This window comes from Anas platyrhynchos, chromosome 4 (genome assembly GCF_047663525.1).
Source record: "Anas platyrhynchos isolate ZD024472 breed Pekin duck chromosome 4, IASCAAS_PekinDuck_T2T, whole genome shotgun sequence".
NCBI lineage: Eukaryota > Metazoa > Chordata > Aves > Anseriformes > Anatidae > Anas > Anas platyrhynchos.
Window position 1 is genome coordinate 54,881,001 of NC_092590.1, and position 19,242 is coordinate 54,900,242.

Below are 19,242 nucleotides of genomic sequence, written 5' to 3' on the forward strand. Positions count from 1 at the left end.
ATTAAATTTCCAACTAGGAACCAAGGAACTGTTTTTTGTCACTATTAATACTGTACTCATCTCTGTAGAGTTTGTTTGCCATGTAAGGTTAAGGGTGTCATTTGCTAGGGTCAAAGGTTCAGAAGTTAGGGTAAGTGTCTGACTTACTTTCCTCCCCTCTTGCAGGTTGAGATGAGGGCTGTAGTTACCCTTGCTCCTACTTCCCCTTAACCTCTACCCTGTATGGAGCTGCTAATTATTTTGGAGCAGAAGTAAACCCATGTTTCTTCTTAGATATTAAAAATACTCACTCTTATAGTAGCCTATCTGGTATTCCACTAAATAGTAGGATTTCTACTGGAGGGCACTAATCGATTTTTAGCTACATTTGAACGTTTTGTTGATAGATTCAACATGAACTTTAGAACCCAAACTTCATTTCTTCCTGGACTGTATCTGGAATTCTGACCAAGAGTTGTGCCAGTTCCTTACACTGAAAGTTTTAACTGAAATGCCTGTAACTTATGTGCTTTCTTTGGAAGAAAGTAAATGCTAAGCTTTCAGGAAGCTAATGTTATTCGTTACAGGATTTCTTTACAACTCTACAGTAAAACTGCAGTTTTCAGAGTTCTAATAGCTTGAACATTTTAATTTAAATTATGTACAAAATAAAACTGAAAGCAACAGGGTATTTGAGGAATGAAGTGCTATATAACATTTCAAAGAGCCTTGTTAGCAACTTAATATATGGCATTTTGTGGTGAATTAAAATACTTGTCTTTCTTTAAAACTGTCACTTAGCATCACTTACATTTAGTAATAGAGAGTATGTGGAATAGATTCACTATATGTATTTAGGCATAGCGAAATCACAACAGAAAGTTCATGGTGGTTTTTGTCTTTGTTTTTGTTTTACAGATACTCCTTGGTTATGACAGCTCAAATATATGTCAACTTGTTTTATTTTATTTTATTTCTAGTGTTGTACTTCTGTTAAACTGTCAGAAATTACCAGCAAAGAGGCATATATGTTTATGCCTGGTTACTGAGTCATGTATTCTTTATTAATACGGTCTTTTTCCATCACTCTAAACCCTTTCAAATTAAGAATCTTAAAAAGGAGTAAATCATGTAATGGTGTCTGTCCTTTATTCCCCTCTCAAGAGCCATCTTCCTATTGGGAGTAAAATAATGTAGGAACTACTTGTAATCAGAAGGTTGAAAAGAGAGAAGGCAATTGAGGAACACAACTTGTATCTAACAGTAGTGATGAGGTTCTGGATTAGATTCAAGCTTTTAGCTTAATGTAAAATACCAAAAAACTTCTGCTGATGTTTAGTAAGGAACACTCATTCCCTCCTACTCAACTGCTGAGAAAATGCTGCTAGTAAATGTCTTCTACATTTACCACAGTGGAATCATAACTCCTGTTTCAAAAATCCAAAATCAAAATACACAGGGTTTAATAAAAATCTGATTCATCAACTGCTATAAAGCAATTCTGTAAAATAATATTGCTTTTTCCATGAATACACTGTAACATAATAAAGAAGAATGCTTGTTGCAACAAAAGTTACTTAGCATTAAGAAGACTTCTAAAACTTAACTGTATTTTATATATTTGTATTGTAGGCTCTAATGATTGCAATTTTGTACAATGTCATGTTCCAATAATTGGACATAAATATATATACTTTTTATTGGTTATACAAACAGCAGTTTTAACTGGATTATTATTCTCCTTTTTAGTGCTAATAGTTGCTAACTTCCATACTTTTTCTATCTCAAAGTATTTACAAAAATGTCCAGACATTCCTCCGTGTGATAAGAGAATATGAGTTTGTTCATAGGATCTGGTTATCTGGATGCCAGCCTGTGTATATATTGATAAACAGTTAATTTGTAGTAATTCATACTTTCATAATGAAGTCAATTGAAATGTGCAGTGTAGCACAGTCTCTGCACAGTGACATGCTTCTTCTCCACTCTGTCATTGAACTAATATAAATATGTAGTAAGAAGTATAAGAGGGCAGTCATGCTGTATGCTGGTGCTGAAAAACATGAGAAAGTGTGTCAGCATTCTTTTCAAATTAAATTTTTTATTCATTAAGCAAAAAGTGATAAAGCTTATGAAACAGAAGAGATTTCCAACTGCTTCTACAATATTCTGTAACTGAGTCATTGCTTGTTACATTTTAGTTGATTTAGTGCTCTGGTAAAGCCTCATGATCTCATGAGTTGCTTCTATGAAAAAGGAGTATTGGTAATAGTTTTCATTTCCAAACTACAGCTTGCTAAGAATTCTGTAAGTTAGGAGGTTTGTTAATGATTAGAAGATGAGTGCTTCTGTAGGTGTTTCCTCTCTTTTATTTTCTCTGTGTTTCTCAGAACTCATTAAGACTTATAATATAATACAAATGCAGTGAGCTAAATTACTGTTAACTGCTTAAAGTATAGAAAATTCCATCTGAAAATAGCTACCTCCATGAAATATTTTCATATTTAGAAATTTAGAATTGCTCATCTGGACTAGATTGCCCATCATCTGTTCTGAAAGCAAGTCATTTTTGTACTACTTTTTTCATATAGGTTTAAACCAAAACATTCTCAACTGTGTTGTAAATGTGTTCTAGAAATACCCCTTTTTGTGAAGCTAAAGAAAAATCTGCTTATCAGACCTTGTAAGACGGTCTGATAGAGTAATACGGTTCTCCTCTTTTTCAGATCTGGTTTGCTTTTGTCAACGGCTTTTCTGGACAAATTCTTTTTGAAAGATGGTGTATAGGTCTTTACAATGTGGTAAGATAATTTTTGTGTTTTCGTAACCATAATTATGAAAAAAGTTTCTTGAGTAAGCAATTATCAAGTGATCCTTAAGCAAGTCCTCACCTCTAAAGTTTTATATGTTTGTTTGTTTGTTTTTTTAATCTGTATTCTAGATGTTTACAGCAATGCCACCGCTAACTCTTGGAATATTTGAGAGATCCTGCCGGAAAGAAAACATGCTGAAATATCCCGAGTTATATAAGACTTCCCAAAATGCACTGGACTTTAATACCAAGGTAGATAAAAAAAAATCAAATGTAATTAAAGCAGAAGTTAATGGCAATTCAGTATAATTATCTGTTTTATTTCTCATAGTCTAAAAATTGAGAGGATTTTTATTGCTACTGTTTCCAGATGTAGACTTGTCTATAAATAATACAAATTGTATTTATCCAATTTTAGAAAGAGACAGCAAGCATTTTTTTCAGCTCTGATTTTTTTTTCCTCTGCTGGCAATAAAGCTGTCTTCTACAGGCAGAAGTGATTAGACCTCTCTGTCATTGGTGTGTATGTATTTGTACTGTTATATGGAAATGGATTGCTGAAGCCTGTGGAGAAGTGTTGCAGAGGACAATAAAAACTGTCATTAGATTTGTAAAGGGAGGGACTTCGTACTATTCTTTGTCAATTTGGAGTTGTGATTTTACGGTTTAATTTTGAGATTTGGAAAAAAAACTTGGGGCAGTTAAAAATGCATCACCGTGGATCAAAAAAAATCAGGCCACTTTGGGTGGAAAATGGTCAACATTCATCTTGGATATGAAATTGGACAAGAATGTAGGAGTTATATATAAAATATGCATAGTTTCTCTAGACTTTTCCATAAATAATCTGTATTAAAAGAATTAAACTTTTTCCTGAATCTGCAATTTCATGAATACTGTGATGTTTGTATGAGCTCATTCTAATTTGATTTAATTTGATTTTTCTACATATAATTAGGACATTCGAAGTAATGTCATTATATGATGTACTTGGGAGACATTTTTAGTTTGTCACTGAATTAAACTTATTAAACTGAATGCCTATAAGTGATGATTTGTAGTAGATGTGGAGAGCTGATGCAGCGTTCTGAGATTCATGTCTGTGCCAAGCGTATTATGAAATTGGAGAGAATTATTAATCTAAACTATCCCCACTCACAGAAGCATGTTAGATTCTTCTTCTTCCTCGCTTCCTCTTTCCTTTCTCCCACAAAACCAAACCTGAAAATTGTAAGGAAACCAGGGAATAGTTTCTGTCACTTCACAGTGACATAAGACTTTTACAAGTATAAGACTTTTCATAGTCCATTGCTACAGCCACTTCTGTGTTGTAATAGTTTAAATACAATAATGTATGTCATGAGATACAGTTGTTGGATTTTCTGTTTTTAAATTATAACTCTAATACAATTTTTATTATTGCACAGATGTATTGTTGACTTCATTGGAAATTCTGAGGCTGTTCCCATACAATGCTCATTAGGAGTAAATGTCTACAAAATTCCCAGCTATATAAGTTGAATAGTTGGTGTTAAAGATTTGGAAACATGACTGCCTTGAATGTTGATGCAGATGTTTGTTATGGTAAAAGGGATCAAAGGTTATGAGGTCATGACAGAGGTTAAAGGATTAGCATGTGACAATAAGAATTGGTCAGGAAAATGGAAAAGTAGAACTAATTTTTCTTGCATCCACCTGTGCTTTCTGTCAAATAAAAACTTCTGGTAATGACATAGCAAGAGGGAGAGACAAAGGTTAATGAGTAGCACAAGTTCAAATGTGCAAAGTGTTGGAGTGTAAATTGGATCATTCAGCCTAGTGTAGTTGTATAGTCTAACAAAGGGCTGAGATGTTGTGGAAAATGTTGTGAGGCAGGCAACTTAATTTCAATTGTTTGAACACCTTAACTCATAATACACATTAGTTAGTTACAACAAAGCCTATGACTGTCAAATGCATTGCTAATGAAAAAACGATTGCTATCCTGAAGAACACAGGTTACATATTTTTGAGTCTTTTTATATCTTTGTACGATATATATTGTAGAAAGCATCAGTAGATTGTTTTTGCTTAAACTTAATACAGTTCTTTTTGAAAGATCTTTTTATAAAACATAAAATATGCTTGAAAGTGAAATTCAAATTATTTAGCAAACACATTAAAGAGAATTCAATATGATGAAGCTATGCACTTCAAGAATGGAGCTTGTAAGGAGAAATCCTAGGAAGATATAATTATTTGTCCTTTTCTGATTTCTTTGCATGTGGAAATATGTAGACAGGTAGACACAGAACTTGGGGTTATTGTTCTGTTATTTCTTATTACACAAGATGTAAATTATAAAAACTGAAGTAATTTTAGTTCCCTAATTAGAATGCAGCAATAGTTCCAGTTGTCTGGTTTAGCTTATTTTTTCTGATGGTATTCCCATATGCATACATTTTAATTTCCCTTCTGATTTGAAATTAAAAGGAGGAGATAATACACACTTTTTTTCAAAACATAAAAAATAAACAAATGACCCATGAAGAGCTAAGAGGCAGAAAGTGCCTGTCAGTTATATTACTTCACAGTGGTGGCCTGACAGAAACACATTTTGTGAATCTAACACACAGATAAAAAGAAAGGTCAGGGTTCACAGAGCTAGTTTATTGCAAATGGTTCTCATGGATTTCTCTTTTCCCTTAGGTTTTCTGGGTTCATTGTTTAAATGGCCTCTTCCACTCATTCATTCTATTTTGGTTTCCACTAAAAGCCCTCCAGCATGGTAAGTGTTATGAAAAAATAAAAATATAAATCTTCAAAGGTACTACATTTCTAAATACCTTTTTTCTTAGTAATGCTTTATTAATACTAACAGTTTTGTATGGTGAAGTGTCAAGATACCATTTCTAGAACTCAAGCAGATGTGGTCTATTTAAAATGTTTTACTTAAAATAAGTTTAAAAGTAGGAGTAATATTACGTACATGTAATCATGTACATAAAACTATATGAATATGTTTGAAGTAAATTGAAACAATATGGAGAAAATTATGTTTTAATTATGTTATTGTTGTGTTATTTAATTATGTAAGAGGTTGGACTCTTCCAACCTAGACAATTCTGTGATTCTGTGATTTTTATGTAATAATCTGTGTTAAGTACTTAAAAAATCATAAAATATTACAGTCCTTTGCATTGTCTCTTGTATTTTCTAAGCCTTTATTGCCTATATAAACCATCTCTCCTGCTACTTCAGAGGCATAACAACCCATTAGTTAACATCTGTATCAGTAGGATTGTGACAGGTGCAAGGGGGACATCTATGATGGCTCGGTGCTGTCACTCAGCTGCCATACATGCACCTGAAACGCAGAAGGAAATGGGACAATTGGGAGATGTATCATATTTGTTAGAGCAGACTGAAAGCACTCTTTCTAGTTTCTGGGAATACTTGTCTGTATGGGAGCTCCAATAGGGGTGGGCTGGTTTTGCTTCCACACTGTAGAAAAATTTCAATTTAAATAATAACAATAGTGTGTATGCAGCAACTTTTCTGTACATCTAGTAGTTGTCTCAGTTTCCCTGATAACCACCAGGCAGTCTGCTCTGGTACAGGTGACAGAAGTGTTTTCATGGACATTTTGGAACTGTAGGAATGGCATTAGGAACTGTAGGGACTGTACGTGGTTGACCTTAAAGAGTGAGACAGTCACGTGGTTGACCTTAAAGAGTGAGACAGTCACAGCTGCTTATGCCCAAAAATGTTAAAGGAAAAACTTCTTTCAGTATTCTATAATGACTTCTGATAGGTACCAGAAAGTAGGTAGCAGCCTGTTTTCTCTAAAAAGCCATTTGGATGCATGTTCAGTGGCAGCTGATTGCCATGAAGAGGGTCATAGACAGCCCAAGAAAAAGGAGGTCCCAAAATGTTAATTTATATGCTAAAACCACAGCCTCAAATCCAAACTACAATCCAAATTCAAAGCTGTAGCCAACCCACATTAGAGATTGATGCATTATATAATGCAGAAATGTTTCAGTGTATGCAGTGATGCAGAATGGAGTTGATATGTGAACAGCAAAGCTGCGATATTTGGATAAGGCTGTGGGGTTCCTGAGAGCACTCCCATGCAGGCCCCTCAGGCTTGCAGCCCATGACCTGCTGACAGTCAACAACTGGCTCTCCTAAAGTCTGAAAAAAATGCCTTGCCTTCCTCTTCCCTTCCTAGGGAAGGGCTGGGTGAGCAAGAGGAGCAGAAATGAGACCTTGGATTGTGTACGTGGTGTGTGCTATAAGTGTACACTGTGGGACCAGCTGGTGCATGAGTTCTGCATGGCAGAGAGAGGAACACAGGGTAGAAGCTGCTGATAGTCATCAGAGACAGAACTGCGTATATAAAGAAGAAACAAAGAATACTGTTAGTTCTCAAAGGAAGAGTTTACAAGCATCAGAGATTCACCAGGGAAGGGGATTACTGCCAACAGTTATTAGCTTCTACCTTTTTTTAGTGAAGAGGCAGTGCAGGACAATTCTGAGAGAAAAGGAAGAAATGGAGGAAGAATGGGGAATAGCACAGCTTCGTGTGTTGAGTCCATGAGTGCTGAGCTCTAGTAGTCCCACCTATGGAAACAGACTCAGCTGCCTGCCTATTTCTCTGCTTTATTTCATTCTGCTCTTTACTGCTAGGTATATATTGCTAAGCAACAGAGGGCAAATTTGAGCAGATATTGTTAGAACATTGAAAATCTAGAAGATCACGAAAATCCTCCAGAGCTCACAGCCTTTTCCTTCTTGTGTTTTCTTCTGTTTACTCTTTAGAGACAAGAAGGATAGGGACAAGTGAGACTAAGTGGAAAATTTCAAACTGTGTGCATTGTGGTAACATCTACAAAGAAATACATGATCAAATAGCTATGGATTTGTAAGAATTGTTTGTCATGATTTGCTCCATTGGACCTAGGCACTGGACACTACATAAAACTAGAGTCTTTGGACTCCATGTAGTGTCAGCTGGATATGAAAAGCAACAAGGACATAAATCTTAACGGAAAATTCTGATGCAATTTTGTCAACATAGCAGTAAATGGTAGAAGCCAAATTTATACGTAAAAGTAGCCCCTCTAACTGCTGTAATATTAGCCATGTTTTCAGCCTTGTTTTCAGGCTTCCAGAACTCCTTTTTTTCCTCATGGTGTGCAGGTCTATACAAAGAGAGGTGTTAAATAGGTAAAGTGCCAGGAAGGCAATGAGTACCACCAGAGTTGAGTTTATTTTAATTTATTCTTCAATAAATCGGAGAACTTTCTTTTGTGGTAAACTAGCATCACAGAAATGCTATTAGAAAGGAGCTTTCTTCATCCATAACTAAAGTAAATTTCATTTCAAGCATCTGCTAAGATGATATCAAGGCTGACAAAATACACAACACAAATATGAAAACACGCTTAATTAGCAACCTTTAATACACCATATGCAGGGTAAGGATGGTGGGGAAAAACAAATGTTTTCAGCTATAGACCACTTTTATCAGCTTGGCGCCTTCCTCTGGCCTATCCAATCCAGTGATTTAAAAAAAAAAAAACACTTTATTCATCTTTTGCACAAAACAGATGTATTAAAAACATCCCTCCTTTTTCTCTCAGCATTATCACAACATTTGTTCCTTCCTGCATAAAGAGTATTTGTTATATTTTTATATGATGGAAGTAAAAAAGCAATATCCAAGTGATTAGGACCTCTACAGCAGAGAAAATGTTCTGGTTTGGTTGCAGTATAGGAGCAATCTTGAGTGCTAAAAGCATTTCTGAACTGAACACACAAGTTTAGCAAGACCAATACTTTTAAATCAGAAAGAGGAATTCCCAGTAGATAGTTTAGTAATATAGTGTCCCATATCTATTAGGAACTGTCACTGAACTGAGATCAGAACAGCTCACGCTCTTATCAGTCATTATAAGTTCTGTTTGAAGCTTAAAGGTAGATTTTGAAGATGTTCCAAACAACAAGCACCTCAAAAATTAAAACCAAATATATATTTGGTTTTAGTCTTAATTTCAGAAATCCTGATTTGCAGAAAGAGCAAAGATAAGTTTCTATACCAAAATATCCAGAACCAGTGAAAATCCAATTCTTTAAATCTTCTGTTTATTCATATGGTACAAAGTACGCTGTTGCATCTCATACCTTTCTGAAGGTAAAATACTGTATCTCTAAACTTAAAATTCACTCAAATTATTACTGGGTATGATATCACTCATACTGGTATATTATGTTATGAAAAGCTCCCATTTCTAGGGTAATTCCAGAAATCACTGAAAGTTTTAAAGTACTAAAAATTGTAAAACTTGTATATCCCCTACTGTTTACTACAGTTCAAAGAGACATCCCCTGCTATTACCCCGTGGAAGCTGCTGCTGCCTCTTTTGTACCAAAAATAAGAGTTCATATATATTTAATGCTGTTGTGGATACCTAAGTGTCTGTTTCATTTTCCCAGGTACTGTATTTGGCAATGGTAAAACTTCAGATTATCTGCTTTTGGGAAACACTGTTTATACTGTAAGTATTGCTACAGTTATACAATGCTCTATCAGCTGACTATCTTTATTGGCTCTATCTTTAACTCTTACTGAGATGTTTTATTGTGTTTGTGGTGTTTTGTTTTGTTTTTGTAATCCTCTCTATGGAAGACTTGAGTACCTTAAGTACTGTAGTACCTTAAGAATAAGAAATAATACTTGGGTGACTTTTTGAAAAACCTTGAAGTGTCTTGCATTCTAATTCCGGATTCCAAAACAGAGTAGCTTAATAAAATAAAGATGCAGAACATGTGTCTATCTGTTACTGGAAACTGTCTATTTTTGAAATAGCAGGAACTGTAATTCCCCAATTAATACTCTGCTTAATTTAAGGTAAGTTTCCTCATTGGAGAAATCCTGGTTTACTGGATGTGGAGCTGGTTTGTGGACTTAAGAAGATGAAGTTCTGTATTTCTTCTGTTATTAATAATAGGAACTTGAAAGAAAGGTATAGCTGCATGGAAATAAACTAGGACATAGGATCTTTCTTTCAAGGCAACCAAAGTACCAAAGTTAATTACACTTGACTCACACCTAACAGCAATCCTCTTTTACACTTGTACTTATTAGTCATTATTGCTTTTTCTTTTAATCTTTATATATCATTGAATAAATTGGTGAAGCTAAATACCTGTTTCTCAGTTATTAGATATCAGTCTTAACCAACAGGTGAGGGTTTTCCATAAACTCTCTGAGAAGCAGAATTAAACTTGTGCTCACTCTCCTCTGTTCTTCAAAGTTGAATGTAATTAATTTTTCACAGAAGTGCAGACTGGTTGAGATTGGCAGGGACCTCTGGAGGGTATCTGGTCCAACCCCTCTGCTCAAGCAGGGACACCCACAACAGGGTGCCCAGGACCATGTCCAGGTGGCTTTTGAACATCTCCAAGGAGGAAACTCCACAGCCTCTCTGGGAAGCCTGTGCCAGGGCTCTTCATCCTCCCAGTAAAGAAGTGCTTCCTGATGTTTAGACAGAACGTCCTGTGCTCCAGTTTGTGCCCATTGCCTCTTATACTGTCACTGGGCACCACTGAAAATGACCTGGCTCCATCTTCTTTGCACTCTCCCTTCAGGTTTTTATACACATTGATAAGGTCCCCCCACTCTTCTGAACCTCCTCTTCTCCAGCCTGAACAGCCCCAGCTCTCTCAGCCTCTTATCCTAGGAGAGGCGCTCCAGTCCTTTGGACATCTTGGTGGCCCTCCATGGACTTTTTTTCCATATGTCCAGGTCTCTCTTACACCAAGCAGGCCAGAACTGAACATAGTACTCCAGGTGCAGCCTCACCGATGCTGAGTAGAGAAGGATCACCTCTCTTGAACTGTTGGCAATACTTTGTGTAATACATCCAAGAGTACCATCATCCTTCTTAGCAAGGGCACATGCAATCCTGTTCCTTTTACTTCCATGTGAGAACATAAAGAAAATAACCAGAGCCCAATCTGTGTATTCTCTACTGGTGTGGCAGTTAAAATAAAATGTTTCTTCTGTCAGGCTGTACAAGGACTTTAAACTGTTTGTTTCAGGCCACATTGAAGAACTCTTTGTTAACACATTCTGCTAGAAGTTCACCCACTCTATACTTTTCCTGTCCCAAAAGGCAAGCATAGCACATTTTGTCAGCGGTAGTCATGTTTGATCATGTAGTCTATCATATGATGAACTGATCTCCATTAGGGATGGATTGAATATCCTGTGTGTTTCCTGTGCAAGTCTTATTTTATTAAGATGTAAGGTCACAGTCATTGTCATAGCTCAGTCCAGACAGTTGTAGCTCAACTGATGTAAATCACCTATTTGTATTATGATCTTGTAACACCAGAGAGTTTACAAGTCAGTCATTTATCTATTTGTCTGCCACTGCTTTCTCCAATATTGGGAAATACTTCAAAAGAGTATCTACCAGAACAACCTATTATTCAAAGTGAAATGTTTTTTTCTTGGGGAGAGAGATTCTCTGCACCAGGTTTGGACCCTATGGATGTTTCATTGTTTACTTTACCTAATAGCTGCAACCTGGCTCAGTTCAGCTAGTTTATTTTGTGAGTTTTACGTATGTATACATGACTTGCATAATTACACCTATCCTAGGACCTGAGCCAAGTTTTCTGACAGCCGGCATCCACTTTCACCCTTAAAGCATCCTTTATAGTAGCCGTCATATGTAGTGGATTAACACTGTACACTTGTTGTTAAACCCAATTACTCAACATAGCGCTGCAACCACAGGTGAAGTTATGTCCTGAAATGATCTCAGAAATTTATCCTAAGTAGTAATTCTGCTGTTTTTCCTTCTGAAAGCAAGGCTTGGCACCAGGAGAAAACAAGTTCCGTATGCTGTACTGAGAGTTTAGTGGATTACACTAGATGCTATGGAACTGAACATCCAAAAAGTGCTGTCATTTGGACTGTTGCTCATCAACTAATGGCTGAGTCTTGAAATCTTAGGGTAGTGGAGAACATCTGAGTGTCATCTGTGATGTTGGGTGACTCATAAACAGTAAAGCTTTCTTTTTCAGATTTATAGTAGCATTTCCACTGCCTTGGAAATCAGTTAACTTCCAATAGTTTCAATATAGTAACATGGACCTGCACAGTACTCTTTGTCAAGCTGTATCCATAAATGCTGAATCAGAGATCACAACTGACAGTGCAATTCTTCTGTCACTTTCTATAACTGGTTTTCAACCTGGAGAGCTGAAATTTCACCATCTTAAGAATCTAATGGCTTGTTATTTACCTACAGAATGGCCAAGAATTCCCAAGAAACCATTATTTCACCGTTATAAGTCCAGAACAACCTTCTTTTTCAATTGCTTTCTAGGTTCTGCACTTTCCTTCCCTTCACATTGAAAGTTCTGGGAGGGATGATCACTGCAATTGACATATTCCTGTCCTTGCACAGGACGGAATTCAAGGAAGTCTGGAGCACACATGAAGATTTGAGAGACTTTCAAATTTTGAGGGGGGAAAAAAATTTGCAATGTGAAGTTGTATGTACACTGATAGTTGTCACTCATTGTTTTGGAAAATCAAAATAATAAGGCTAAGTTACCCTTCATTCTTCTTACTGCTTTTAATAGATTTTTAAGAAGTCTACATTCATCACTTGTGCAAAAATCAGTAGGAAAGGGATTCAGCAATTAATACAGGTTCTTTGGATCCACAAACAAAGTCCAGAACACACACAGATTCATATCTTGTCTTGGAACTACTTCTTAAAACATAAATTTCAAATAGGAGTAGTGTAACATGAAAATACATGCACAAATATGCTTGAGAGGTCTTTGTAACTCAATGTTTTGTACAAAATACCAATTTAATATATTGTTTCCTGGTAGGATTCAGTGAGCTATTGTTAGTTTGCATCAAGGGGAGTAGGGAGCAACAAAACCATAAGGAATTAACTGTATAGAGTGATTCTGCAAGATTCAAGGGAATCTGCATCTAGATCTTCCAAACCTGTCTTTGTGTAGACAGTTGTAGTCATCTCCTCAATAGCCATAGTGTAGCTGTCATCTCTGATTAAGTGGACTACAGCTTTCACAAACCTTTCTGTGTAACCAAAATAACATAGAATCAGCAATTATCAACTCAGTTAAAGGCAGACTCCCAGAGTTCTAGGAGGCAAGGGAAATATTTAAAATTCTTAATATAAATGAAGAGTTTTCCAAATAAAATGAATGAAGTTTATTAGTGGAAGCTAATTGTCAGTACTGTATTACTAGCTCATTACTTGGATGTACTTTTAAATCTTATACTGGCATTTTACTGTGGTAATTTCAAATGGGTATTTAAACCTCAGATCTAAACTTACATGTGTACCAAAAAGAGCAAAAAAACGGTTATCTATGGTCTAAAAAAATTTTGCATTCAGGCTGCTGAGAGTTCTACATTTTTGGAGCAGGTTCTATTAAATCAGAGGGGCCATTCCATAATTTCTGCAGGTCCATAGAAATGATTTCACTTGGCTTTACTAACCTGGGTTTGGATCCTAATGCATTGGTGCATTCAAACCTATTGCATAGGTGCATTGACACACACAGTACTTTGTTGAATATTATTAAGGAAATCCCATTTAAATTGAAGACATTGATCATTCTTTCTCTTATTTCATTTATGCAAGTAAATGCGCATAAAGTACGAAAATAATGAAACCTTTTATTCTGTGTTCTCCTGAAAGATGACCAAACAAATCAATTTTGTATGTGTTATGTAAGATTGCCATTAAGTAAGAATCCCTCTTCTCTTTCTCTTTCCTTTTTTTTTTTTTTTTAAAGTTTGTGGTTCTAACTGTGTGTTTGAAGGCGGGATTAGAGACCTCGTATTGGACTTTGGTAAGCAAATGTCTTTATCATATTCTCAAATGTGTGATAAAACATGATGGATGAATAATTGTGTTTTCTTCTAACTTATTATATTATGTCCTTATAATTTGCTGGTCTTCCCCACATTATCAAATTAAATTGTGGTGACTGCATGGAAAGACAGAATATACATATACAAATAATAATGCTGACTACTGAAAATGAGGACTTTGGGATAAGGCTTAAAATAATCCTTAAACTAGAAAAATTAAGTGACTATAAACTGGTTGTAATTGAGCTTAAATTGGTTTAAAATTCAGTGACGTTACTGCTGAAGGTATCATCTTGCTTTAAGAAACAGCTGAAGTACTGAACTGAAGTAACAGAATTAAAATACTAGGCATGGAAATTTCACCCAGTATATCAGAAACACATTGTAAGTACCAAGTAGCAAAGATCTTTGTATCATGATATATCTGTGATGATTTTGTTGTTTTCTTTCTTTCCTTGTTTCTTTTAACAGTTTAGCCATATAGCTATCTGGGGCAGCATAGCACTTTGGATAGTGTTTTTTGGAATCTACTCTTCTTTGTGGCCAGTCATTCCTATGGCACCTGATATGTCAGGAGAGGTAAAATATATTTTAACTAATCTCTGAATGTGTGCATAGAATATTGTCTCAGTTTTTAGTACAGGCCTCATCTTTATTGGATCCTTCTCCTAGCTAAGCGCTATATAAGATGTTCACTTTTTATATACCTTCAGTGTGGTTGTCATGTTTATTTAAAATACAGTGAGTTTTTACTCTTCTGTAACAGGTTGGGTTTATGTGGTCTAGAAAGGAAGACTAGACAAGTAAGCTGCTTTACATATTTTTAGTAAGTTTTAATTTTCTATAGAGAATCCAAATTCAGAATTACAGCACGTAGTCGGTGGGAGATTTTTTATGAGGTAGTACATGTAGTTAATTGGTTAGTACATTGGTAGAATATCAGTTAAGGCTGTCCTTACATCTTCAATTTTGCAAATTTGTTAACTTTTTGAAACTAGAATATCTCGGAAATTTGAGTTGCCACAACGTTGCATGAGCAGCTGATCATCATGCATATGTTTACTTTTCAATTAATGTGCTTCTTTGAGTGCATTATTATTGTAATGTATCTTTAATCTTTTGACAGTAATTATTGGTTTCTCTTTCATTTATTATCGTATTTATGTAAAATACTGACTCTGACTATTTGCGATAGTCTGTAAAATACTCTGTAAAATACAGAGTAAAATACTCTTGACTATTGCAAATAGGACTGAATCCACAAAAGATGCACAATTTCCTGTCAGGATCCAATGGAACTTTAAAATTCTCAAATCCATTCAGTTCCAGAAACATCTGACACTTAGTATAAATTTCCCAGACACTCATGTCTGCTTCTGGGAATGGCCAGTATTTCCTGAGCTGAAAAGTTAGGTGTGCAGTCTTATTGGGAATCAGAAATTGAGAATACCTGCTTGTTTCAGAACAATACTCTTCTCAGGGGTTCTCTTCTCAAAGCTTATCAAGTAAATTAAGCCATACACCAAGTAGAAGAGTGGATGCCTTTAACTCAGCAATTCGAAATAACGTGCAGGATGTGGGAAACTTAAATGAATATCCTTTCCTTGCTTGGATGTAAATCAGAGCCACTATTCTCACCTCCCACATAAGTAGTTATGGGAAAAATAACATATAGTCATTTACGTGACTGCTACATTATAATGGAAAACACAAGGAATTGACTTAAGTACTAGGACACCTATGGAAAAAATGAATTTGAAATTATATAATTTCATGCTGGTTTTCCTGTCTATTATAACCTCTACCCCTCTATGTAAAGGCGAATTTTATGTTATCTTGTTGCCTCCATTACTCCAAAAAAAAATTATGTACATTATTCTAAATTAAAGTAATTAAAGTTATCATACTTAAGCATTTTTCTTCATATTTATAAACTGTATTTTTTAGAAGAAGTGTCTTAGAATGTTTCTGGAGTTTGTGTTGTTGTTTTTTTTTTGTTGTTGTTTTTAAGAGATATTTGTCAAAACTGTTTGTGTGTTGTCTGGTTGTTCTTTAAGACAGAATAACCTTTGTAGCACAGTGGGAACAACAGAATGTGTTATGCTTGGTATGACATAAATGTGGCTACTTCGTTGTTCAAATAGGTGAATATTTTACTTAGCATGTGTACCATCTCTGGAATTGCGAATAAAAGATGGTGTTGAAAGGAATGCCTTTCCTACAAACTTTGAAAAATTGTTGCTCTTAAAGTGAGTTTTCTACCAACAAAAAATAAATACTCTTACATTTTGGATTCAATGTAACACCAAAGTAACCTGATCTATCCAAATTCCTTTATTTGCTGTGATAAAACTGTATCCATACTTGAAATGGATCTAATTATTTAGTTAATAAGAGTTTGTGTGCTTGGTTATGCATATATGCATATATAGTAGCTTTAGATGTGTGTACATGCACACAGTTGTTTGAGGTGTTGCTTTCTGGTTGTGTTTTTTCTTTCTAAGAAAGTTAGAAGTCTTTAACATCAGAACGATGTTTCCTAACACACAGATCTTAAGCACTCATTTTAAAATCTTATCTGTCTTTTTGAGCTGTATTCTGTGTGGCCAAAGACAGTCCTGTTGACAAATACTGTGGCTCAGGAAGGAACCCATTTTTTTGATTTTTTTGTGCTATCCTGGAAGCTTCCTCACAGGCAGGGCAGAATTCACTGGGTTTCACTGAAGCAAATCCATGCATCTCATAAGTATTCAAACTAAAACGCTGTTTGTCAAATTGCTTCAAGTCATGACTCACACTTGAAGTGAACTATCCAAGTACATCTGGTAGAACTTAAGATAACAAGCTCACCTGTATTTCTGTAGCTTTTTGTCTATTTTGCTTTGGCCTGATCAGATAAAGCATGCTGAAGGGAATTTCTGTGTTGTTTGTTTGTTTTCTACAAATTGTAGCATTATACATAGAAACTGCTTATTTCATGTAATACTAACTTAGTGGTGCGAACTGTTGACAATGACATGGGTCCAAATTCATTCTTTAATTTCACATTACTGTGATTTACCTGGTCTGAAATTGGAATGCCATTTAAGTTGGAAAAAATTGCCACTACAGACTACAAAAAGAACATTTTCATTGTAGACCCAAATAAGTCAACTATATGAATCTCTTCTGTGATGATATAATTTTCTTTCACATATAATATTAGCAAGGAGAAGAAGTGGATTGTATGTTCAGTATTTTAAACACAGTTGCAGTATTTTCTCACTTTGAAACCACACATGGTTTGCATAAATATGTAAAAGTAAATGGAAATCTCTTCATATTTTATGAGGTATTTTCCTTTGAGACTCTCCAATACACAGAAAACTGATCTGTGATGCTGAACAACATGCATTTCAAATCTATGATCCAGTGGATTTATATTTTTGTCTGTGTCGTCCTCTCGCAATAACTAATTGCATTAAAAATGATAAGTTTATAAGGTGGTGAAGTTATCTTGCTTAAACAAATGTGGGTGTGTTTTAAGTTGAAAACTTTTAATTGCGGAGGGGAAAAAAAACAACTTGTGAGATTCACACTAGTAACTCCTGACTCTTTTGAGTTTGATAACATGTGCCTGAGTTATTAGAGCTTTTTTTATACACCTGTGTGATTAATACAATAGCTTAAAATTATATATTGAAAGAAAAAGTATGACAATGAGATTAAAATCAAAAGTTCAGTATCTGCAGAACTTCTTAATTTTATTGTGATACTGTAGAAGTGCACTTCAAAATTCTCCGGAGCCCCATCTTTTTCTGCTCTGTCTGACCCAGGGGATTATATAAAATTAACAGAAATCAAAGTTAAGGAACAAAACATGTATTGTACAGAATTTCAGCTTATTTGATTGAGGCTTGCAGAATCTTTGTGAAAAACAATAAAACTCCTTGTTGGGTGATTTAGCTGTAGAAAAGATAAATTAGAATATACTACTTTAAAAGTATTCTTTAAATTTTGCTTCTGTCTTTATTATTGAACATGGCAAACTTACATGGATTTGTACTTGTTAAAATATTAAATATTAAAATATTAAATATTAAATATAGATATATATAGCTTTTAATCCCTTACAGAAGTTTTGTTGGTTTGTGTGTGTGTGTTTGTATGTTAAAAAAAAAAATAAATGTAACTCTAAATATTTCAAACTCTCATCAACAGCTCTTTGTTCAGGTATTCAGAGAAGAAGTTTGTCTAAGATCTGATTTGACAGAAGAATTTATTTTAATCTAATGGAGAGCAAAGTCAGTATTCAAGCTAGTATTCTAGTATCTTAGAGGCTGGCAGGGCCCTCTGGAGGCACCTGCTCCAGCAGGGACACCCACAGCAGGGTGCCCAGCACCACGTCCAGGTGGCTTCTGGAGGTCTCAAAGGATGGAGATTGCACAGCCTCTCTGGGCAATCTGTGCCAGTGCTCCATCATGTGCTCAGTAAAGAAGTGCTTCCTGATGTTTGGGTGGATCCTCTTGTATTCCAGTTTGTGCCCATTATCTCTTGTCCTGTCACTGGGCAGCACTGGAAATAGCCTGCTGCAGTCCTCTTTACACCCTCCATTCGGACATTTGTCTCCATTAGTAAATACCTCCTGAGTCTTGTGTTCTCTAGGCTGAACAGTCCACCTCTGTTCATTGGCTTCTGTTTCTCTTGGGTCAGGACATTGTCGCTGATGAGCTCCAGGAACCTAATGATTGTGCTTTGCTATGTTCTTGCTTCAGCAGTCAGAGATGCTATTAATGGATATTTCTTGTCACTTGCATCTTTAAAAACAGATGAGTATTAGTTTAATAACTTTTGTGGAATTCAGCAGAGTAAATAAGCTGGAATGACTTTTTTAAGGAAATTTTGATGGTGCTTTTCCTCAGTGTTAAGAGGGGGAACTATAAATAATGCCCCCAGCATTCAGAAAGTAAAGATTCCCTTGAAATTATTTAATGAAAAAAAGATAAGCGCTCTGCCTTGCTTTTAAGGTGTCTTTGGAGATAACTCAGTTGACAATCTGTACTTCTAAAAGTTGTCTTGAACCCCATAAGGTAAACAAATACTGAAGTCACTTCATTCTCAGATCTCTGGAAAATTTATTTCCAGATTTATGAAAAATGTCTAATACCTGGTGTAGTTATATTGAGTTAGCCAGTTGTTTGGTTTTTTCCCTACTCCTTATTCCTGTTACAATTTGGATAGCCCACATCCTGGTAACAAAGCTGTAGAACCACCAGAATTCATCTGTTCATTGTTGCTCTACATCCCCCTCGCTAGATATTATATGTTGTCTTTCAAGCAACTCAGATGGGTCCCCTATAGAATCTTTTCAACTGAAGCGAAAGGAAAATCTAGCCTTTTCTTTGCAAGTAATTTACACTCTCTGCTTACAAGCACCATTAAAAGTAATGTAACAAATCGCAACTTGCAAAAATTTTCTACCATGTCTAGTATCAAAACCAGGTGGCTAATTTTCTTTAATTTTCTGAATTTTTTTTTCAGAGCTTTTAGT

The 19,242-nt window shown here is 35.4% G+C and overlaps 1 protein-coding gene across 5 annotated transcripts in view; it reads left to right on the plus strand.

Annotated features, from left to right (window-relative positions):
• The window catches only part of ATP8A1 (ATPase phospholipid transporting 8A1), a 108,179-nt gene that overhangs the window by 72,454 nt on the left and 16,483 nt on the right, over window positions 1-19,242 (plus strand). For all 5 annotated transcript variants that reach the window (XM_038178298.2, XM_038178299.2, XM_027457162.3 and 2 more), the window contains 6 exons: window positions 2,706-2,780; window positions 2,921-3,043; window positions 5,480-5,558; window positions 9,272-9,333; window positions 13,634-13,690; window positions 14,184-14,291. In XM_038178298.2, the coding sequence (XP_038034226.1) occupies window positions 2,706-2,780; window positions 2,921-3,043; window positions 5,480-5,558; window positions 9,272-9,333; window positions 13,634-13,690; window positions 14,184-14,291 (504 nt within the window). The remainder of the gene's footprint in view (window positions 1-2,705; window positions 2,781-2,920; window positions 3,044-5,479; window positions 5,559-9,271; window positions 9,334-13,633; window positions 13,691-14,183; window positions 14,292-19,242) is intronic.